Source organism: Clupea harengus, chromosome 21 (genome assembly GCF_900700415.2).
Source record: "Clupea harengus chromosome 21, Ch_v2.0.2, whole genome shotgun sequence".
NCBI lineage: Eukaryota > Metazoa > Chordata > Actinopteri > Clupeiformes > Clupeidae > Clupea > Clupea harengus.
Window position 1 is genome coordinate 15896634 of NC_045172.1, and position 23882 is coordinate 15920515.

Consider the following 23882-nt stretch of genomic DNA (forward strand, 5'->3'; position numbering starts at 1 on the left):
TGTGCTGAAAATATATCCTCAGTAAACCTTCAAAGTACATGGGGTGCAGAGCAATACTTTATAATCTTACAAGGCTCAAATTCCACTGCTGGTATTCCAACCAAAAACCACCTTGGACTTCTCAGCTTTTACCTGGCACTTCTCTACGCTAGCGTCATAGCTTTCAAAATATTTTAAGATGGCGGTGATGGAGGCAGCAGACATAGTGGTAGTGGCCCTGTACTTTGTTCTGGTCCTGTGCTTTGGCTTCTTTGCCATGTGGCGTGCCAACCGCAGCACAGTGAGTGGGTACTTCCTCGCCGGTCGCTCCATGAACTGGTTTGTGATCGGGGCGTCGCTGTTCGTCAGTAACATCGGCAGCGAACACTTCATTGGCCTGGCTGGATCTGGAGCAGCGAGTGGGTTTGCGGTGGGCGCTTGGGAGTTCAACGCCCTGCTGCTTCTCCAGCTTCTAGGCTGGGTCTTCATCCCTGTGTACATTCACTCGGGAGTTTACACCATGCCCGAATACCTCTCCAAAAGATTTGGAGGAAAGAGGCTGAAAATTTACTTCGCTGCTCTCTCTTTGATCCTCTACATCTTTACCAAACTCTCTGTAGACCTGTATTCTGGTGCTCTCTTCATACAAGAGTCTCTAGGATGGAACCTCTACCTGTCAATCATCTTGTTAATCACCACGACGGCTCTGCTGACCATCACAGGAGGCCTCGCTGCTGTCATATACACAGATACTCTCCAGGCTTTTCTCATGATCGCCGGAGCTCTTTGCCTGTCTGTTATTGGCCTAAACAAGGTCGGAGGCCTGGAAGGACTGAGAGAGAAGTACATGCAGGCGAGCCCTAACGTCACAGCAATAAGGTTACAGATGAATTTCAGCAACAGTGAAATCTGCCATATCCACCCCAAGCCACACTCACTTCAGATCTTAAGGGGACCATTGGATGAAGACCTGCCATGGCCAGGCTTCCTCCTGGGTCAAACCCCAGCATCTCTCTGGTACTGGTGTACCGATCAAGTCATTGTGCAAAGGGTGCTTGCAGCCAAAAACATTGCCCATGCCAAAGGCTCAACACTAATGGCAGGTTTCCTGAAGATACTACCAATGTTCATCATCGTGATCCCTGGCATGATATCTCGAGTGTTGTTTGCAGATGAACTAGCCTGTATAAATCCTGAGCACTGCATGGAGGTATGTGGAAGCCCTGCTGGATGCTCCAACGTCGCCTACCCACGGCTGGTGATGTCTATAATGCCAGTAGGCCTCAGGGGCCTAATGATGGCTGTGATGATTGCCGCTCTGATGAGTGATCTGGACTCCATCTTCAACAGTGCCAGCACCATCTTTACCCTCGACATCTACAAAATGTTTCACCAACACGCATCCTCCAGGGAGCTGATGGTGGTGGGACGACTCTTTGTGGCCTTCATGGTGCTCATCAGCATCGCCTGGGTCCCAATGATCATCGAGATGCAAGGAGGTCAGATGTTCCTGTACATCCAAGAGGTCTGTGACTACCTCACCCCTCCTGTCGCGGCCCTCTTCCTGCTTGCGGTGCTCTGGAAGAGATGCAACGAGACTGGTGCATTCTGGGGAGGTGTGGTTGGGTTCGTGTTGGGATTCTGCCGTCTGGTCCTGGCTTTTGTCTACAGGGAGGGCCCCTGCAATGAGCCTGACAGTCGGCCTGCCTTCATCAAAGATGTTCACTTCATGTACGTGGCGGCTGGGCTGTTTTGGATCTCAGGGCTTGTGACTGTGGTGGTCAGCCTTTGTTCCCCTCCCCCGAGCAAGGACCAAATCAGAACAACCACCTTTTGGGGATTATACAATAAAGATGAGTTTCCACTCACAGATCCTGAAGAGATGCTCAAGCTGAAAGTCAACAGTCACGTTCACGGCAATGGTAATAGCACACCCCCCAAGGACTCGTCGGTTATTAAGAATGACACTGAACAGAGCCAAAATGGGGTGACCAGTCTCACAAATCCCCTGGCTGATACTGGTGAAAATAGCACCATGACCTCCAACACTGAGATGAGAAGAAGTCCGTTAATGATTGGCAATGGGCACTTGGACCCAGTGTCTCGTTCTGCGACTAGAAATGTAGGGGAAGGTTTCTGTGTAGATGGAGAGAGAAGAGTCTGCAGGAGGCTGCTAGAGTGGTTCTGTGGCTTCAATGGAGAGCCAGCAAAGGCTGAGGACAATTCAGAAGTAGATGACATGGGCAACATTGAAGAGATGCTTCATGAGTCTCCCAATACTAAAATCATCCTCAACGTTGGCCTTGTGATAGTATGTGCCACTGGGATCTTCTTTTTTGTTTACTTTTCCTTGTAATTTGCAAATATGCATGTATACATTTGAATGAAATAGTTGCAATTTATTATCACAATTATTTTATAGTCTTATAAGTTACTTAACTACTTTTTTACACATAAAATCACTCTTTTTTTGTATCAATGTTTTTAACAGAAAATAACTTGTGACAAGTGACAAATTAGTCATTAGTCATTAGAAACATTATCTGGACTCCAAGAACCCCCTGTAGCTATCTAACAATGTTAACAACTACTGTCCAAGCTAATTCTCATGCAGTAAAAGTGTATCTGACATTGTGTGTTTATTTGCCAGTCCTGGTCTTTGAAGAAGGGAACACATTTTGTAGTTATAGTCACGTCTCTGTAGCAAAAATACACACCCTCCACCTGAGATATGTAAATGAAATTTAAAGTTGCAAGCGCACCACTGGTATGGCAGACTTCCACTTCTGGTTACACCACTTAAATAAAGCTTCAGACAATTTGAAAGAATAAAGACTACCTAAAAGCCAACTATAAACCAGGTAACAACTGAATATGGCAATAAGGAAAATGTTTTCAAACTCTTAACTTGGATTGTCATTTGACACAGGACATATGCAGAATTAATTGCCATGAATTAATAAAGTGTAGAAAAAATAGGTCACAGTTGTAAATAATAAAGACTAAATTTGGGGATACCAGACATGACCCTTTAGTGTAAATTTTACTATGAGAAAGTATGTAATCAACAACTAAAAGGTTGGTGAGTTCATAAGCCCACTGCTAAATATCTTTAAAATGGACAGTATACGTGTCTATTGCAGGATATTTCTGTGTTTGCAAAGATAAATCTTACACAGAATGTGTGTTGTGAACAGTGTCAGTCCATTTTATTTGACTACAGAGTTTGGTGACATTTAGCGAGAGGTTGTTTTTTTTCACCTTTCTATATTTGGGTCACTGTGGTTTATCTTCGCTGGAAGTGCTGCACACATCTCCAGTGTGTCCCCACCGCATGGCCCAGTTTTACCTCCCCCAACTCACCAGTGGAAATATACAGCTCATGGTCCACGCTAGTCTGTAATGACTGGAAATAAGGTCATGTGCATATGGTACTGTGTACTGTATACTGTATAAGTCACTAAGTTTGCAATAACCTGCGTAGAGGTATCAAAGGGATGTGTCTGAAGTGTTAGAATAATTGTGAGATTGTGATGTTGCAACAAGTGATTATTTAGGCTTAGCTGATTGTAAGGAAACTATGTAGTATTAAAGTATGAAAGTGAAATATGTCATTTAATTAGCATTTCTTCATTAAACAATCACTGTGTGTGTACACGCTTGCATGTATCATATTTTCCTTTTAAAATGTGTAATAATCTTTGTAGGAGAATCACCTTTTGGATATTATACTGTGGGATTGTACACTATAAATAAGTTGGCTTACGGTGTATTTTTAGTGTCTGGTATAAATTAGCTGCTTTTTGATACCTTGTTCATTCAGTCAAAAAATGAAACACTTGGTTTCAGTGGCAGCCTGTCCTTAGAAGACCTCTCTGGCTCTCAGAATGGGCCATTCAAGTGTATCTCTTTCTGTCTTTCTCTATTTTACTATCTTAGACAAACTAAAATGCAGCCTCTGTGAACTCTGTGAAAAAGTAACACTAGCTTCGCTTTCACATTACTTAAACTGTCCAGTTTCTTTGTTTTATGGTATTGCTCATCTGAATACAGACCAGAAGCGAGCGGATAGAAGTTGTATGTTATAGAGGTTAACCATGACCTACTTGGGGAATCTGTTCCACGTGTTTTGTAGGCTTTTGTCCCTAAGACCACCAAACCCACATCAATGTGTGCTAGTAGTGGGCAACAGAAGGGACAGCGAAAAACTTTTTCTTTTATCTGATCATGTGTCTAGTCTTTTTTGACTGGCTAGTTGCATTTGTTCATACATCAGACTGTTGTGCATTAAACACTATGTATTTTCTTAACTGTTGGCCAAATGTATTAGCCTCTGCTGCAGACATTATGGTTCAGGGTGGTGTCATGGTCATTAAAAGTCACACAACCAAGTATGATCAGACACTCTTTAAAGTTGTTAATTTCATCGCATCTATTTGATATAGCTGCAAAAATCAGGTTGGCGTTCTGCTTTGAGCACAATGCAAGGTAACCTCAATTTATTTGTAAAGTTTCCCGCTGTTGTCTGTTCATCTCTTCCACTAGGTGGAGTGAGAGTCCTCCGCTCCACACGCTGTCAGACATCAAGACAGGTGAATGTGATCTTGAGACCTTAGGTTGGGGTTGTAATCTGATTTGCCATTTGTAGAAATATATCAGTGAACTACTTATTGCTTATGTACAATCTGTATTATCAATGTTGGCTGATTCCATGATGAGCACATAGAGGAAAAAACAAAGACATGGGAACACATAAGCAAGTGATGATGCAGCTGATGCGTGTACTAACTACCTATTCTTCTAATGTCAGCTGTTTGAAATGCACTTCCATGTATAGTCATTACACCTGTTCCTGTACTATCTGTTATTATCTGGATTCAGTCCATTTATGTTCTCAGAATTTCACCCTAAAGCTATGAAATACTGGATGTAAATCATGTGATCTATATCACAGCTGGGCACCACTTGGCATTTATTATCTGGTAGAGTTGACAAATATGTCCCGATTATTGTGTTTACAGACTTAGTCTATGTCCCTTTCACCCAAAGCAAATATCATAAAATTGTGTTAGAGAGAGCCTATTACAGTGTCGAGCTGAGGTAGAATAACAAGAGGAAGAGAGAAAAGGGATTAAGAAATGAACATGATGCCTATGTAATTATGTGATAATGACTCCGAATTGTAGTGTTCCTGGATGGCTGCCGGACTGGTAGGTCGCTATCTAATCTCTTTTGTCCGACTGACGGTAATCTAAAACAGGTGCTGCAACTGTGTGATTGTATTTCCTGACACAAGAGGTCATAAGAATGAAAAATGCCTTCAAATCTGTCACAACAAAGGAGATTTAGGTGTTTCCCCACATTTTATGTAACATTCTCTCAAGGCCACCTTTCACACGCAACTTTTCTCAGCACGCACATCATCCAAGACCAATAGAAAAACAAATTACAAAAGGCAAAATATTTGGGGAACTTGCGCCTTTTATGCATTTAAATTCACTGAAAAACACATTCAATATTTACCATTGAAATACATATTTAACATTTAGCCGCCACTGAAATATACACTTCATTTTTAGCCACTAAGTTATTTAAAGCAGTCAAGAAAGATATTATTGGGTGCCTCTGTGCTGGCTAATGTAACTAAAATGTTTTCTTTTATAAGTCTCATAAAGTATTTGGTTCGACAGCACTGAAATATTCAATTTGGGTTTTAGATATCATGTGCGCACAATGGGACATTTACATGAGATATTTCATAGTGTAGACCAACCTTGCACAATTTATGATCAGTGTTAGGTCTAAAATGAAATTAGATTTAACAATTGGAAACTAAAAGTCCCAAAGTGTGAAAGGGGAACAAATACTTTACCAGGCTTCATCAGAGGGGAGGTACACCATCACACAAAAGTATCTGGATTTAGCCTATTTTTAAACTTGCTTTGTTCCACCCTCCTCTCCCATACACATGCACGAGGTTAAAACATGAGCTGGGGGAATATCCTCTTCTTGAGTAGGCTATTCTCACCACAACAGGAGTTTCTTAACTTGAACTATTGCATAATATACAGTACATAGTTAAGCCTCTGCTTAAAGGCGTTAGTGATATTCAACATCGTTATCACCTTTCCTGGATCATCAGTATGACATCTAGGGTATGCGTGCTGCACCAAAGATGACAAAATCACATATTCAGAAAAGTTTTATGTTCAGCAGTCAAGTTATTTAAAGAGCTGTAATTAAACCATAATACCAACATCTTGAGGGCCATATTTGCTGCAGTTCAGGTTTCTATGGGTGTCTCCATGACTATATGACATGTAAATTGCCAGTTAGGCTCTAAAAGGTAATTTTGGGTTATTATGTTAACACTTTCCTGTTTGTTATGATTGCGTCTTTTTAAGAGAATTGAAAAATTCTTCCTATAAAGAAAGAATCTTCCTCAAAGAAGGAAGTCATAGAAGCATGCACGCTGAATAGTGCTTGTCTCTGGTGTCATGTGATGCTGCGGGTTATCTGAAAGTTGTAGTCATGTTTCTGGTCATAATGCTGTCAAGACTTATGATGAGAGATTCCTGATGTAGGTGTGTGTGTGAGCGAGAAGAACTTTGTATGACCTGTTAGCAGTGTAGGATGCTCTTTTTATAACTCTTTTGGACCATTTAGATATAAAAAAATACACCATCCGAAAAATACAAACAAATTCCTCACCTTACAAAAGAAAATATGTTTTTAAATCAATGGCCCTGCTTTATGTTAAATATGAGATTAACAAAACAGTTTTACAGCAAAAAAACAAAACATATATTTAGGAAAACTATAGACATTACATAGAGTGCCACCATCAACTAACCCTATCTCACACTCACTTTCCTTCTACTGATAAATTGTTTCCACTTTGGGTTGTGTTTGTTTCAGCCTCTTTTGTTGTGTTGGAGCTGGCTTTGCTGATCACCGCTAGTCTGATACGCGTCTTGGCTTTGGACAGACACTTTGGATACTTGAACAGGCTGAGGAAGGCACTCTGAAAGCGGTCCCCGGCTAGAGTGTACAGCATGAGGTTGAACACAGTGTTCAGGGCCGCCAACGGCCGCGAGATGATGTAGGCGGCGTGCACCCAGCGCTCCATGAGGCAGGACGAGTCGGTCTTGCGGCGTGTGTAAACTCGCAGGACGCGCAGCACGTGGTAGGGCAGGAAGCACACCACGAAGCACACCATCACCACCACGATGAGGCGCCTCGCCTTCACTCTCCCCTGGCTGCTTGTGTGCGGCCCCTTGGCCAGCACGCGCACAATGCGTAAGTAGCACCCGCATACCACCACCAAGGGCAACAGGAACCCCACTGCCGTCAGCAGCCAGCCATACCACCACAGCTGCTCCGGGTCATTGCTGGCAAAGTCCAGGCAGTAGGTCTTGTTGTTGAGCTCCACCATGGAGATCATGGTCAGCATGGGGGCGATCTGGGCCGCGGCAAGCACCCAGACGGCGACGCAGGCCAGCACCCCCCACCGCACTCGCTGGATCTCCGCCGCCCGCATCGGATACACCACGACCACATAACGGAATATGGCCAGGCAGGTGAGGAAGAGGATGCTGCCGTAGAGGTTGAAGTGGAAGCCGAAGCGCACAAAGAGGCACATGAAGCCGCCCAGGTTCCACGAGTCGCCGCGGGTGTAGTAGTACACCAGAAAGGGCATGCTGAAGGCGTAGAGGAGGTCGGTGGAGGCCAGGTTCACCATGATCACGCTGCTGCTCTTCCACGGCCGCAGCTTGGCAAAGTAGACCAGCAGAGAGGTGATATTACCCACCAGGCCCACAATGAAGATGAGGCTGTACATGACCGGCAGGTAGTAACGCTTCATCAGGTGATCCACGTCAGTGCAGTTCCTATCCGATCCGTTCCCATGGTATATGACGTAGGCCATTCTGGTGCTGCTGGTGACAGATAAGGAGATTTAGACTCATAGTCCTTTGGGCTATATCTGCATCATATCATCTAAATATATGAGCTATTTCATTTTTTACAGAGGTTCTTTGTCAGTACAACCGTGGCCAAGGACAACGAGGCATGCATCCACAAAAAAACTTTTGTTTTAAATTCCTTGCACTGTGAATGGATATGAACGTGAAATATGATGTGAATGGATGAACGGATTGTTTTAATATTATCTCCATAAGTGTAACAATCAGTGTTTGCTTCATATGTGATCATTTGAATACGAAATTACGAAAAAGTCAGTAAAAGTTAAATAAATACAATAAAGTTAATGAAAATGAAAGTATACTTAAGTAAAGTTAAAATAATATTTTTGTTCTTAATTCTTTGGAAGGTAAATTGATAGATAATAGAAATAGATCAGAGATAAGAGCATCTCTAATCTTGACGAAGTCAAGTCCTAAAAGGACTGGTTGTTCACAAACAGACTGACAAAAATATTTATATACATTTTTGATGCATCAATTCATACATATCCACATATGAATTTCATCATATAGCAAAAAAGAAAAGACAACAAATTACACTGATAATCTAACCCATTTAAAGCTTTGGGAATTAAGTACTTACATTTGATGACTGTGATGTCTCGCTGATGATGTTGCCCTGACAGCAGTCTGTCTTTTTTATTCCCCTGCCACTATTCCACTCTAAGAGCTTGGAGGCTGTACTTTCACCATACGTCTCCTTTGGTTCCTCAACTTCCCAGAAATAGAAACGTTTTTTTTTCACACTGAAGGTGGCTATCGTTATCGTATGATCAAATTCCCTCTAAGCGCTAGAGGGAAATAACTACAACTGTGGCCTGGGGACTTAATGGTTATGCAATCAAGACATGCGGAACTATACAAAAACCTAAAGTGTGCAAACAAAAGGGACTTGTTGGAAAGAAGAACAGCTACTGTAAATCTGAGTTCCTTCTCCTCCCCACTTGATAGCTCGGCTGATTGCTGTAAGCCTCACACGATAAGTATTCAACAGGTAACATTGCAAAATGATGTTATTCATTTCAATTCCATTATATTTCTATAGCGCCACAACGAGGCACTTTACAGAGCCCAAGGCCACAATGCAATAAAACTGTGTTTAAAACAAACAAAAAAGATTCCAAAAAGCGAGAAGAAATGTATCACAAAGATAAAAATATTGCTTTTTATTCATTGAGATACTATTGATTATGGATGATTTTGTACAGGATTCTGACAAGTAAAAACATAATTAGTATAAAGATATAATAACTTTTCAAGGGAACTTTTAGAATATTTTTGTTTGCTTTGTAATTTCAAGACACATGGAGACACATGGTTTCCTCCTCAGATGTTAATCTTTGACTTTTGTTTTTTAGTTTTATCTTGGCTCTCGCCATGATAGACACGTTATCCAACTCATCTGATGACCATTATAAGACAGAACAAACATGAGAATCTTCCTACAGAAAGAGTTTTAAATTTGAATATATATTACGCATGTTATGTACTGATAATTATGTTGTTAACATACAGTTTATTTATGTTGTGATGGTAAGTGGCTAGCAGTGGATGCAGTGGAAAATAGCTGTGTTGCAAAAAACAAACCATAGTTCTCTGTCTGCTGGGCCGGTGTTTGATATAATTATATATATACATTAATTCATTATCTAGAATGTCATCACCAATGCAGGTGGGCGTGGAGATTTTTAACTAAGTGTGTTAAAACAGTGAGTTAAAGAAATTACCTTTTGGAGTTCTTTTGTGTTTTCAGGTTTCAGTTTACAGTGTAAAGTTGTGATGCATTGCATGCAGAACGCATGCAACAATTTTTTAACAGTTTTGTATATATATCGAGAAGGAAGCACTATTTACAAACTGCTATGATTTCTTTTATCCTCCAAGTGAGTTTCAGTTACTCCAAAAAAAAAAGAAAAATGACCTGAAATGTGTTATCAGTCAAAAACATCATATTTTACTGTATATGCTGTAAAAAGGCAAAATTATGATACACTTTGTTAAAAACTTTTGTTATTTAGATTTTGTATTTGGCAGTGTAGTGACAATTGTAGGTATCTCCAGGACCCCTTGATACCCTTGCAATGAAATCAAGCAAATAACCCAGAAAATGCCTGTTTAGGTGATTTTCATGTTCTCAGAATGTATCAGACAATGGCCTCTAGATGGAGCACAATTCTCAACCGAAGCAAACCGCTCATCAAATTTCTTCATATCTTTGCAAAGTTTTTATGTAATTATTCAGTTATGTCTCAAAACATTATATACAAAGCATTTAAGATGGCAGGAAATCTGAAAGTAGAAAATATAGTTTGTTTTTCATTATTGTGATAACATAAAAAAGAACGCTTTCCTTCCCTCAATGTGATGCTAAAAAGAAAGCAACTGTCTTTATCAATCAGCTAATGAAGATAATTTAATAAGCATGATGCAGTGTGAGTATTAATTAATAACCAGCGTTTTTGCAGTGGTAAACAAGGAAGCCAAAAATCAATCCACTACTCACCTGGACTATTCTGTTATCACAACATGATTTTTTTTCAGTCAAGTCCAGGCCTGCAATTTCAGCCACTGTCATGTAAGTAACTTTGTATCTCCCCTGTGTCCCCTTGCTTATTTGGTATACAGTAGGCTACTTATCTATGTACATTTCCCTATAGTCCCTACATACACATATCTATGTTTATTATTTCCATAAATTAGAGATAACATTCTGGAAAAAACATCTTTAACTATACTAATAGCAAGCTTGTCAAGAGGTTGTGACCAAAATAGGACCTTTATGTTCTGTGTAAGATCCATAGAGAGGGTATGTTTTTTTATACTTTTGTGTGTTTGGAGGCATATTTCTGTGTGGCTGAATGTAAGGAACTGCCACATGTTTCTCATTCTTTTCAACATTTTGCAAATGCTTTTGTACATTCTCGTAAATGGTATGTACAATTGTCTGCTGTGTACATTTAGTCTTACCCCTAAAATACATAGGTATCTATTATTGTGTAAGTCATGACATGCAAATGGGTTAAACCAATGTCACCTACTGTATATGCATCTTCAGTTTCAATGACATGACAATTTTTGGAATGTTTTCTTAATTTCTTGTTACTCAAACCTTAATTGGTAACGTGTGATTTGTTCAAATACTGAATGTAAAACCTGATAGGCCACCAAACCAAAGTTGACGTGCCATGCCAGCTAGAGGGGAACTCCAACTTACAGTGCGTGTCACTATGTCAGACAACAATGTGTTCAGTCATATTTTCACTGTTAATCATCCACAGGGATCTCTTTCGGGTTTTGGTTTTGGTCATTGTTTTAAAAACAGGTTATATTTGTGACTACTGTCCAGTCCTCAAGTAATTTCCTGCATCCATTATTATCAAAACACTTGGAGCCTTGTTGAAATTGAAATTGAAATTGTTGTCAGTGACATGAACAGCATTAGACTTGCTAGAGAATAATATTCAGTTACTTGGAGACACGCAATAATCTGGTAGGGTGATTATCAATTCCAAGTGAGAGAAAGAGACACTGTAAAACCACATGTGGAAACAAGGAATGCACTTCCAGGCTATAATTTCATATTGACAACATGACTAAGTATTTCAATGTCTTGTTTACCAACAGTGTCAATAGGACTTGCATTTTGGTGGCACTGACATATTCATTGACGCTATTTTCTTTTGAGACATAAACTAAGGCATATCCAGGCTTTTCCAGGTTATCAACTGTGTGTTGCTGTTTGTACAAATTGTTTTGAGAAATGCACTTACAGTTTTTAAAATGTTAAGGATGATTTGAGAAATGTACCAAGGCAACTGAGAAAAACTGTAAGAGAGAGAGAGAGAGAGAGAGAGAGAGAGAGAGATAGCGAAACGTGTGTCTCTATGTGTGCGTATATGTGTTAAAAAGAAAGAGAGAGCGAAAACGTGTGTGTGTGTATGTGTTGAGAGAGAGAGAGAGAGAGAGAGAGAGAGAGAGAGAGAATGTGTGTGTGTACGGCTTACCTCAGGCCTGGCAGGGGCTGTAGGTGGTGCGTGGGCGTTCTCACCACTGGCTCCTCTCTCCTCTCACACTCACAGCGGTCTCCATGCCACCTCTCCACCCCCACTTCAGCTGCAGGCCTCGTGAACGCAACAAACCAGGGAGGAACCACACTGCATGGTATCTTTCCATCTGCATTTGTTATCAAGAACAAGAAATCAAGAAAGGTTATCTTACCCATGAATGAAGAAAGATATCTGTCTATCTATCTATCTATCTATCTATCTATCTATCTATCTATCTATCTATCTATCGATCGATCTATCTATCTATCTATCTATCTATCTATCTATCTATCTTTCCATCTGTTTGTCTGTCTGCCTGAAAGTGGACACACACAAACACACACACACACACCTACACACATATCTATGCCTGAACACTTAACCGCCTACAGACCCACACACTTACCGGATGATTCATGACTACACAGCTGAGTACCTCAGGCCAAAACAGATTCTCCCTATACCAATGCATATATTTTCTTTAAAGATAGCTTCAGGAATCAACACTTTACTCTTTACATACTTGCAGGGAGAGCCTTGAAATTCTCCCCTTTTTTGTTTTACTTTAAGGGTGTTCATCCTGAAATACCCCACATCCGTGGCCTGTGACACTGACACAGTAATAAATTGCCATAGCAACAGCAATAAGAAGTGGAGCACACTGCAGGGAATCAGAGGACCAGGATAAAAATATTCCAGAATGGCCTCAGGAGTTTTAATGTCACATATATGATTCTCCCGATAATGCTGTGATAGACACTGTCTCAGCCATCAGTACATGTTTCAATGTCAAGATTTGATCCAAATGAAAGTTGACCGCTCTACCCTGCAAAAATATACATGGCAGATTAGTATTCCTATAAACCACCTGTTTTATGATACATTTCAAAAATCGAATCCTCTCTTTCTTTTGTATGTCATGTTTCTCAGTCCCTCAGTCCCGCTTTTCTCTGATCTCTCATTCATATCCTGGGTGTGGACAACTGTCATCACCACTGCAGTGACCATGAAGCAGTACCATCAATATTTCAGTCTGGTCAGTTTTCAGCCAGACATGACAGAGAGAGAGAGAGGAGAGCAAGAGAGGAATTCTGCCTTACACAAACACATGTAATTAAACTTAAGCATAGATTTTAGTCAAGGTCATGAATTATCTAGCCTACAAACAGACTGCATATTTTGCGAAATGCCTCTTGTAGCTCAAACTATCTTTTTGTTTTCATTTTGTTCCATTTGTATGCATGTATAATTCTCTCAGAATGCAGAACCAGCTGTCGGAATCAGTGGTGTCACACGCACTGTACCATTATGACGTCACCCCATTAGCGCAGGAGAAGAAGGGGGAAGGAAAACAGACACAGGCGTAACGTATCCAGAATGTAATGAGACCAATTCTCTGTGATCGCACGATTTGTTGAATATTTCAAAGGAGGCTCATATCCTCTGGGCCAGCTAAGGACTGCTGAGCCTGGGAAGTAAGAAGCCAGACAGCAGATAGTCTTTTCCCAGAGTAGCCTATGATTCTCTCCTGTGTATTTGTGTGTTACATGTAATGCAGGAGGAACAGTTGGATCACCCACCAAAGTAGCTTTATGATATGCATGGTCAAATGTGGTATGGAAACTAAATGAATAAACAATATGTTAAATACATAAAATATATATTATATTATATATATATTTACACATCATAGAACTTGTTTATTTATGCCTATGAAGACCTACTGATGAAGTTAGAAAGCACATAGCTAGAGATTTGAGAACAAATTCTGATTCTCCTTCCCCTGCCTCTCGAAGTCCTGACCAGTGTTCCATCCATAAACCTGCGTTCTGAGGCGCAGAAACTCATGGGGAGACAGAGTTTAATGTGTATTTCAGTTTTGTATACACACTAAATATTCTTAAAAGTTTTGAATTTGAATGAAAGGTAATAACAGTGCATCTTATGTACACTATCTAATGGTGTTATATGCTCTCCGTAATTCTAAGAATTTCAACATATTAAAAATGGCTTGCAAATGTCAGGGAAAATCGGGATTGACAGTTACCTTACCGCCTAGAGAATCCAGCCATCAGCCTTTCATTCCATAGATTAGCAGAATACTCTAGGGGAGGAACCGGGAGGTTAATTGGTCAGGTGATCAATTCAATTGACCTGGAAAAAGAATAATGTGCACACACCAGCACAAGCACACACGCATGCACACACACCCACACACACACACACACACACACAGCGTTTCATCTGTGTGATGCCCTGGTTAACTTAAAGTGTATTCTGTTTACAGTAATTGGCTTTGTGTTAAGGTTTAAGGTTAAAAGCTTTGTCAGCCAGAGTTATAAGTGTGTGAGTGCAGACATTCTTGGGATCAATTTTGCCCTTGACATTAATTTTGAATGCTATCCTATGCAGGTATAGCACAAGGAAGGAATGTATCATCAATACATCCATACTCAAAGGCCCTTTGTGTACATCAGTCAGAAAGACAGACGGACATTCAGACAGATAGCTAGACAGATACAGAGAGAGAAATAAAGAAAGAAACCAACCACACTCGCTCATAGGAGCTGATATTCAGCCAACAGGAAACACTGTGTTCTTGGGTCAAACATGAAGACAGCATACCCTGACAACACTGCAACCATGATGACAAGCACCTCATTTACCTCAAGCCAAATGCATTTTTAAAAGCAACATTTCCATGAAGCATGAAGCCTGGGGATCTGCAGGAAGTGTGGGTGGTTGAGCAAGCGCAAGCGCACGCTGACTAAATGATCAGGATTTAGTTGCTCACGGGCAGTTCACAGAGGTCAGACAGCTGCCAGTGAAAAACAATCATATCCTCCAATCAGAGTCAGCCATGTTCTAGAAGGATGGTAGGGCAAGATGCTGGCTTCTGCCCACAGACACAGTGGAGCAGCTGAGTAACTGCTTATTGTGAAAGGTACTTCAGGGGAACTATACAAAGACAAATCCCACTGGAGCGATCATTAAATTATTTAAGAAAGAACATATTTTTACAGGAAAAATAAAAGACACCATCTACTGCTGTTCTTTCTTACTACATTGAGCTCAAAAGCAGAACTTCATGACTGCGGACCAAAACCCTATTGCCAACTTAAGTTGGTAAAATACACTACAAGAACCCCTTCATAAACTTAACAGCAAATGTTTATAATTATGACCACTGATGCAGCACAGCAAGGTCATATAGTGTTTGTCATGAAGTTTATATAAAAAAAATTTATCTTCACCGATATCTCCAGAACAGAAATGTTAAAAGTAGAATATGCTGGCTGTAGCATTGTTGTCGTGGAACCCAGTATTTCAGTTTAGCCTGTTTCCTTAATCTCTGATGACATATCATGGTCATTTTTATGATTTATTACATAATTGTTTTACGTACATATGGGTCCTAAAAAGAAAAAATCTGAAATCTTACTGTTTACACTGTTAATTGACACGTTTATATAAAAAAAATGTAATTCTGTCTTTTTATATATTTTTCAATATTTTTATTTCCTGGTCTCACTTTATTCTTGCTCATTCTCTGATTTAATGAAGCGGTCATATTACACACCGCTATGCGGTACATTTAATTAATTACTGTTATAGGCCAGATAGTCTTTAAAATGCACGATAAACCTGGTATTAATAACGGTGTGAAGAATACTTCAGCATTACTGACCACCTAGCCACAAGACAGAGATGTGGAGGGGGTGCGGCAAAAAAAAACTATGACTGCCGACAACATCTTTTTCTATTGACCTCCTCTGCAGTTAGATCAATACTAGAGACCCGTGAGAATTGGACTGAGAAAGACCCAGGCTCCGGTTCAACATTATTAGGCCTTTAGTTATTGCCCTCTGCGCTGTCACCTGCACCATCATTACTGCACTTCTCAGCTGGGAGTATTCTGCAGTTGCTGAGACAACTCGCAAGCTTGCCACCATTTATTCAAGAAGTCACATTTTTAAATGAAGCAAACAGAAGTACCGTAGTGTGTCTGTAGTGACACTATGTACCACACACACACACACACACAGACACACACACACACACACAGTAGGGGATGGGGAGTGTAGCCAGCATACAGAAATCATTTTGAGAGAATTAACACTGTAACACCCACACACATAACCAGAGTAAGATTGAGAAAGAGATATTAATTATTTATATAGCCTTGAATTCTACCATAATGCCATGCTGCACATTCAGTTCAGAATCAACAGAAGCAGTGGTCTACCGCTTGCTTGGTAGCTCACATCTTGCAGTTCTATCCCGGCTGAGGGTTGCGGCCACAGCAGGTCACAGGGGGACAGTGTGAGGATATAGCACCTGCTCAGAGTGGAATGGGATACAGGGGAGATTTGTATCACTGACACAGCTTAGCAGAGGTCTCATAAAGGGATAAGACAGGGGCTGGCAGCACATGGCATGTGGTCTGCGTATTAATCCTGGATGCACAATGCCTTACATGTTCTGCTGCCCTGTGAATCCAGCCAGGATCATGTTGTGGTGTTGCTGACCTTCAGTGGTGTTAAGGGGTCAAGTCAAAAAAAATTGTTACATTGTTACTCAATGGGCACTCTTTTTGATTTAGGTTCTAGCTGTCAACATTTGTATCGAATTAAGATATTTCATTCTATCTTCGGGAAGTAGCAGAAATACTGCAGGAATGTTGGTGATGTGAGTGAAAGTGTGCTCTCACATAGTGGACCATTGGGACAATGACTTTGTGTGACTGGCCTGGTCACCACTAGATGGCTTGCTGGGGCAAGTTGAGAATAGAGAAGCTCAAACGGCCTTGTTTCTGTATTTCAGGAAGTAACGTCAATTCATATTGATATTGTGTTCCATTGCATCAGTTACATCAGCTGGTAAAAATACCCTTGTCTCATAGCTAAGTACTAGACTGGGTGGGGTTCAGTGGTCATAGATTGGCCTTTGTATTCTGTACTGTCGAAGAAGTGTCCCTAAAGCAAGATCTTTAAAAGTATTTTCACGTCAGTGTGGTCAAGGCTGATCATATTTATCTTGTATCTAAACTGCTGGTCATAGTTTGCTATTTCACAAGTCTGTGTGAAGGCAAGGCTTGAACGTAACAAGCCTCTGGTACAAAATACCAAATGAGAAGATGTCTCCATATATTATAGAGAGACCACACAGCTATTGCATTTGTGCGAGTGAGAGCAGAAGATACTTTGCCTTAAAATAGTTTCAGAGTGGAGTTATTTATTTCTTGTCGCAGTGCTGGCTGACCTGTGCTGTTTTTGCTCTCATTGCAAAGCCAGAGTAATGTTGACTAAGTCCCAGTGGAGCTCAAGGCGGAGAAGAATGTTTATGTTTGCAAATGGTGTCTGTATTTGGTGTGGAAAAGGGGGGGGAGAGAGTTTACAATACAGACACAGGCCAAGATGCGTATGCACTGAGGTCATATCAACCACATGAACAATTTGAAGGATAAATCTGGAGAGTGTCATTTAAAAAAAAAAAAAAATCTAATACATATTTGTCATCTTGGAGCTGTGCCTCATGGAAATAGTTTTAATCGTTTTACTAACCTCTTTTTCTTTGAGGATATTCTAATAGACGAAGCTCCAGCTAAATTATGCTGCCCGTGTCACTGAGTTACTCAGTTCTGTGAGGGACTATTGTGAGGCATTTAAAGGTAATAAGTGCTCATGTTAAATTGAGGCACATGAACCCTATTCCAGATAGTCCACTGAAAAGAAGCTTCACCACAGTTTACAATGGGGAGACTGTGACCATTTGGTCATGCCTCAGTACATTTAGAAGTCTTGTGACTTGCGTGACTTTAAAATGTGTACAGGCATGGTTTTGAAACATCATCTTAAGTCATAAAGCATCCTAAACATTCAAAACTTTAATAATAACAAATTGTCTCAAACATCTCATGACTGCACTCACAACTTTTATCATCGACACCGATGCTCTACCAGATTTGTTAATTTCAACTACAAGAAAAAGATTTGTGATATCATGTTTGTGTTGTAGGTGTGATGAGCTTTGCACTGTATCCTTCATACATTCCCATGATGTAATATAACCCTAACCCTAGATTATGACGTTAATGTAAATATTATATGTTAAATCATTTTCAACATTTTATATGCTAATTTTTCTCAGCTTTATCTTGCTCTATGCTCTATTTTTTATCACTGTAATTTGGAGTCTTAAGTTTATTCAAACTGTCATCATTCTTGTCTCAGCTGTGTATCAGATCTTGCATCACAAGCATCAAGCATACAGAAATTCAACAAGCCAAACAACATCATGAGCATGACATCATCAGTAGGACCTCATGCAGCTCATTTAATTATCGCAGGAAACACAATAATGTCTCCTGGGCCCCAGTTCTGACTTGAAAAGAATCTTTGTAGACATCCTCTTGCTTTCTGTTCACCGTATCTATAGAGGGGTAAACAGAGATAGTGTCAAACAGATTGAATCAATGTAAACACAGGTTCAAGTTGACATGTATGACTCATACTTACACATAAATATGCATTCGAGCCTTTAAAAGCCTTTAATGCTGGATGCAAAAATGATGCGCACCAGATGAGGTAAGAGCGAGTTAACACACAATATTATGTTTTTATTGAAAACTCTAATACAGTCACTGTAAAAAACATGGCAGTTGTTTACAGAAATGAAATGTTGGCTACAACTAGCATTCTCACAATCACCTCATCCTTTTGTGTTATTTATTACAAAATGAACAGAGGATAGCACACATCTGTAACTTGTTTAGGTGATGCTCTACAGCTTGAACAACAAATTAATTCAGATACCGTCAACAAGTATGAAGGCATATGGCTCTTTATTTAGGTCTTGACAAATCAAATCTCTGTCTCATCTCATAATCACTCACAAGTTTGCTTTGAAACCACCAGCTGCTGAAACAGTGATGTTTCCATCAACATGGTCCTGGTGTGAGATATTGGGATATGTCTTATGTTAAGCAGATTCTATGAACACTAAACCAGCTCCCAAATGTATGACTTTTGATTATGCATTATATTAATATTTGTATTCAGTTATTCTGTGTGGGTTTATCTTCCATCTTTCATTTTCCAGTGTCTTTTCATGAAACATGCGATTTTCTTCTGCACTCTCAGCAGATACACACACACACAAATGTTGCTTCTATCTTATTATTGAAGTATTCTATACAGAAAATCAGGCTATATGAATTGTCATTTGAATGCTGACAGGCTATACCTTTGGGCAGAGATTAGATGGGCTACTGTATCCATTTACAGATGACTGTAACCCTCAACCGTTAGGCTGGCATGACCTGTAAGCATCTAAAAATCTGCTGAGAAAGACCAATATCATATGTAATGTGCATTTATATAATGTACACCAATATATAATGTGCAAATAAAGTTGTTCATAATCCCTTAACTTTTCCTTGATATGTAGCATCAGTAACAGCATTACAACAAGAGATTACTATTTACCTTGATATCAATGGTTACTTCATGTATATTTTAGCTGGCCACTGACAGCATTCTTTACCCCCTAACTTTCTCTCTCTCTCTGTCTGACACCTTGGGGTCATTTAGTAGGCTAGGCTGTAGCCTATGTGATACGTTAGAAAAACGTTCAGCTGTGTTTATGAGACAATTTACACGATTGCACGTTTGACGAGTCGTATTCTGAGTTTCCTTGGAGCAAATTGCAATTATAAAAACGTTAGCTAATGAAACTGTTATTTATTAGACCTAAACCTGTTTAGATTGATAGGCTGTCCAGGGGAAAAAAATATGTAATTTAGCCAGCGAGCAATGTATCTAAGCTTTTGACAGTTCTATCGCTTTCAGCGAAAAACTTTCACTTTTTAAGAACCGGTAAGAAGGTTACAACACCTGTTGTGCACTCACGCGTTTTGATATCCTACTATAAGGCAAATATCTTAAGCATTAATCTGTCAGATGAAAGAATTATCAGCCATTTTTGTGCTTGTTGATTGAAATCAGGATAGCCTACATCCATTCTTCCCTGGGAGATTCACGGTTGTTTCCTAGGCAACAAGCACACCCTTGCCCTTCCCGGGGCTACTGACATTCATTAGGAGCATTCCAAGTTGGACTGTAATAGGGTGGTACCAGCTTTGATTATTTTTCTCTAAACTGAGATTTTGCTCTTTTTGTACCAAATGTTGAAATGATATTGTATAATTTTTGTACTATTGTTTTATACCACACATATTACCCATATATCACTGTTATTACATCGGTAATTATTCATTTATAAAAGACATACCCCTTAAAAACATTATTTCTTCTTCCATGAGCTGTCAGAGGAGCTTGTTGCTCGAGCAGCCTTACTGCAAAGTAACAGTAGTTGGAGGTAAGTCCTTGCGCCTCTCTGAAAATAATAGTTTCTTTAACCCCCATACGAATGTTTGGGTTCAAGTCACAACAGCCTTAATTTGGTCCACTTGAGGACTTGTTAAGCGACACCATCGACCAAACTCACTCCTAGGTAGCGAGCTAGCTACTGTTGGTGATACACACCAGAAGCTGCAGGTCATGGTGGCCAGGTAAGCCGGCTAACGTTAACTGTTAGCTGACGTTATTTGACTTCTGTTATCAAGGTACCTAGGATGGTTACTTTTTTGCCGCTTTGCGGGAAAACAAAATTAAAATTGCGAGCCTGTCCACACGTGTTAAAGCTCGCGTGACCAGGTGATGAACTTGGTGAGATGTAACACTTAGCTACCGTTAGCAGTCTGATAGCTCATAAATTTAGCAGGTAAGTTGACTGCATTTTGGCAGTTAAGAAATTACGCTTCAACGTTATGATATCCTCTTAGCTAACTAGGTAACTATCAGATCCATGTGTGAAATGTATTCTCCGTGGCAGGCTAATGTTAGCTAATGAATAAACAGTTAACTAACGTTAACACATCTTGCCCTGAACTAGTTAAGGTTATCTGTTAAAGTAACGTTAACCTAACCTAACATATATGCCATACCATGTAGATTGTTAGTGCTAATTCATGAACCAACGAAACTTGCTCATAGATGTCGTGTTTGTCAGTATGTCGTCATTGCTTGAAAATCACGTTGGCTGACTATGGGCTTGATGGGCTAGTTAGCATGTTTTTTTCTTCCCGTGGCAAGATTGCCGTTTTCCAACTGTCCTCACTGTCCTAACGTTAGCGGTCGTTTCCGTAAAAGCTGATAGGTTCTGTGATATCTACCTTGAAAAATAAACTGAACTTTTTACAGTAAGCAATCATTTTGGATGTCACGAACACTTGGGATTAAGCTAAGTTACTTGTTAATCAATGTCACGTACTACATTTTTTATCGTGTACGTAAGTAATTGTAAAGCAGCATTTTTACAGTATTCATACTGTCGTCTACTGTTACTAGTGCCACTTAATGGTTTACTTCGTTTTCCGAATATTATTTGTGATGCATAAGCTAAGAAAAGTAATTGTGGTCTCCTCATGTCCTAGTTTGCGAGGTCATGCATGCGGTTAAAGAAATATCCAGCAGTAGCTTTGCAACCAATTATTAGACATTTGTTGCATCATTTGTTGCGATCCCCAAGTGTCCGTACAAACAGAGTGGGGAAGAGACATGTCCATGGAGACATCTATCTTGCTGTTAAGATGCAAGTTTGCCCTTCAGACGCGCACTATCAATGAGAATTACAGAGCTGTTAGAGGAATCAGTCTGCATCAAGACACCTAACTACAAAATTGCTATAACATACCAAAACGACTGTGACCGTAAGGTGTTTTATGAAATGTAACCAGGTAGGTGTATTGCATAACAATCTGTCAGTAATATTCAGACATTACTGCTCGAACGAGTAGGCTTATTATGGAATTGCTGAGAGGAAAATATGAAATAGGATGTATGTTAAGATGCTTTGGTAAGTCTTAATTAACGTTAATGCATGGATGACCCAAATAGAAGTTTAATTCCTTTATCTGATATCCAGGCACACCTAGTTGTTCACAGAGAGTGGACCATCCATGTTATTATACATATCTGTGTTAAATATCAGTAGCTGTTCATCTCGGCCCATTAGAGAGCCGAACTCGAGTTGGGGCAGAATTTTCATAGAGCTGTTTTCTATGTCTATAGGGGTCATATCCTACACAAAGAGATCTCTTGGATCTGATTTGCATCTGAACGTACTTGAGATTAGATTCACTGGAAGGATGTCTCTGGATGTGTTGTCCTTAGCGGTATCCTTGGAAACCCTAATTAAGGGACTTGACACATTGAATCATGGAACACTGAAACTATACCATTTGGTTTGCTCATCTCTCTCGTTCTTAATGTCTCTGAATAACTCTTGTCTGTTTTTTTTTTCCTTGTGAGAATGGTCCTGCTGTGATTAACATGTTGGCCAAACCAGGGTGTAATGGGCACTGCCAGGGCTTGTTTGAAGAAACAGAACACCGCAACTTGATATTTAATTAAGCTACAGTCAGCACTGAGGAGGCAGAACCTCATAATCGATTTTGTGATGCTGCTGATTCACAGCATCATTGTGCCTTTTTTTCCTAAATTGAACAAATGCAGAAATGATTGTATTACAACAGAACTAGCAGGGGATATTTTTTTTTAAGATTGCAGCCGGCTTCTCACATGTCAGTTTCTTTTAATGCTAGATTTGTAGAATCATTGAGTTTACATTCGGATTTATACAGATATACATTTGTGTACATTTTTTGGAGGGTTCAGATTGGGTTGTGAAGGAGTCTCTCCCCCTTGAGATTAAACAGACAAAGGATGTCATCCCAGCTCCCAGCCACTGGGATTTTTTTTTTTTTTTTTTTTCTCCCTGTGGTAGAGCACTGTTGCTCAGACCTCGAGGGAACTGCTGTGTTGTTTGGCTATAATTTCTCTCCTCTCCTTTTATTGGGCCCCTTGCACCCTTAGGAATGGTTGCAGTGTACACTGTAGCTGCTTTTTTGCAGGATGTCTGCTGTCACCGGCAATGATAGACAGAATGTTCACAGTTATTGGATTCACAATATAATAATTGTAATAATTAGATTATTATGATGTTATTGGGTATGTGTCAATGTGATTCACTTGTGTGTCTTTCACTCGAAATGACTCACTGTATCACTGTAATTACACACTGGATTACAGAGAGACTAGGCTTTCCTCCAAGTGCACTGCATTGCCTTCTAAGGTATATGCTTACTCTTGAAATTGGCCCACTGCAATAAATCATGCTCAACCCAAAGAGAAACATCTCCCCCAAACTCTATAGCTATATAGTGCTGTATTTTCTTGGGGTGAAGCTGGAGCACCTGGCTATGTCCATGTGAAGCCCGACACTTAAAAAGGGGATTTTAGAAGCCTTCAGCACCTTATTAAGGGCTATATCTACAAACCTTTTGCAACCGCGTAAAAACTTTTTTTCACATCAAAATGTGACTAATACTATTACTATGCAGTCTCTATAATAATTTAGTTTGAAGGTGTAAAAAGGATTTTTCTCCAGGCTCTGCATTTACTTTGCATGCATTATAGGGAAGTGGCCTGGTGCGGTGTAGAGATGTAAATATTACCAGACTGCAGATATGATTAACTTGATGATCACTGAATTTAAAAAAATGTTTTACACATGTAAATGCAAAGCTAAACACAATCCTTGAATACAAAGATTGCAATAAAGACCCCTTGTTTGTACCATACGCCATGGCAAAATTCACCCAATTTTTCATGTCAGATGCATTCAGTGATGAGAAATTTGGCCATAGCAATACTTGTAGTAGAGCCTTCATGTGGTGAAGGGTTAGCCAGGACGTGAGTCTGGGTGTGGATAGCTTGAAGGAAGGAAGTAACGCCTAACTGTTTTGTTC

General features: G+C 40.0%; 2 protein-coding genes and 1 long non-coding RNA gene across 3 annotated transcripts; 1 reads left to right on the forward strand and 2 right to left on the reverse strand.

Annotated features, from left to right (window-relative positions):
- On the forward strand, nt 1–2377 carry slc5a3a (solute carrier family 5 member 3a). Its single transcript, XM_012840539.3, has one exon. It carries the CDS (start codon nt 179–181, stop codon nt 2333–2335), a length of 2157 nt encoding a protein of 718 aa, XP_012695993.2. The 5' UTR covers nt 1–178; the 3' UTR covers nt 2336–2377.
- A 4430-nt stretch (nt 2378–6807) lies between these two features.
- On the reverse strand, nt 6808–7906 carry LOC105911708 (2-oxoglutarate receptor 1-like). Its single transcript, XM_012840538.2, has one exon. The coding sequence runs from the start codon at nt 7904–7906 to the stop codon at nt 6845–6847; it is 1062 nt and encodes a 353-aa protein (XP_012695992.1). The 3' UTR covers nt 6808–6844.
- Nucleotides 7907–18325: 10419 nt separating this feature from the next.
- On the reverse strand, nt 18326–20576 carry LOC116218102. The gene is made up of 2 exons (XR_004162665.1): nt 20303–20576; nt 18326–18442 (listed from the first exon to the last, which is right to left on the reverse strand). It is a non-coding gene; the product is annotated as an uncharacterized LOC116218102 (long non-coding RNA).
- Between the last annotated feature and the right edge of the window lie 3306 nt (nt 20577–23882).

Excerpts from the sequence above, each read along its gene's own strand:
- LOC105911708 (XM_012840538.2), bottom strand. The coding sequence starts at position 7,906 with ATGGCCTACGTCATATACCATGGGAACGGATCGGATAGGAACTGCACT.
- slc5a3a (XM_012840539.3), top strand. The coding sequence starts at position 179 with ATGGCGGTGATGGAGGCAGCAGACATAGTGGTAGTGGCCCTGTACTTT.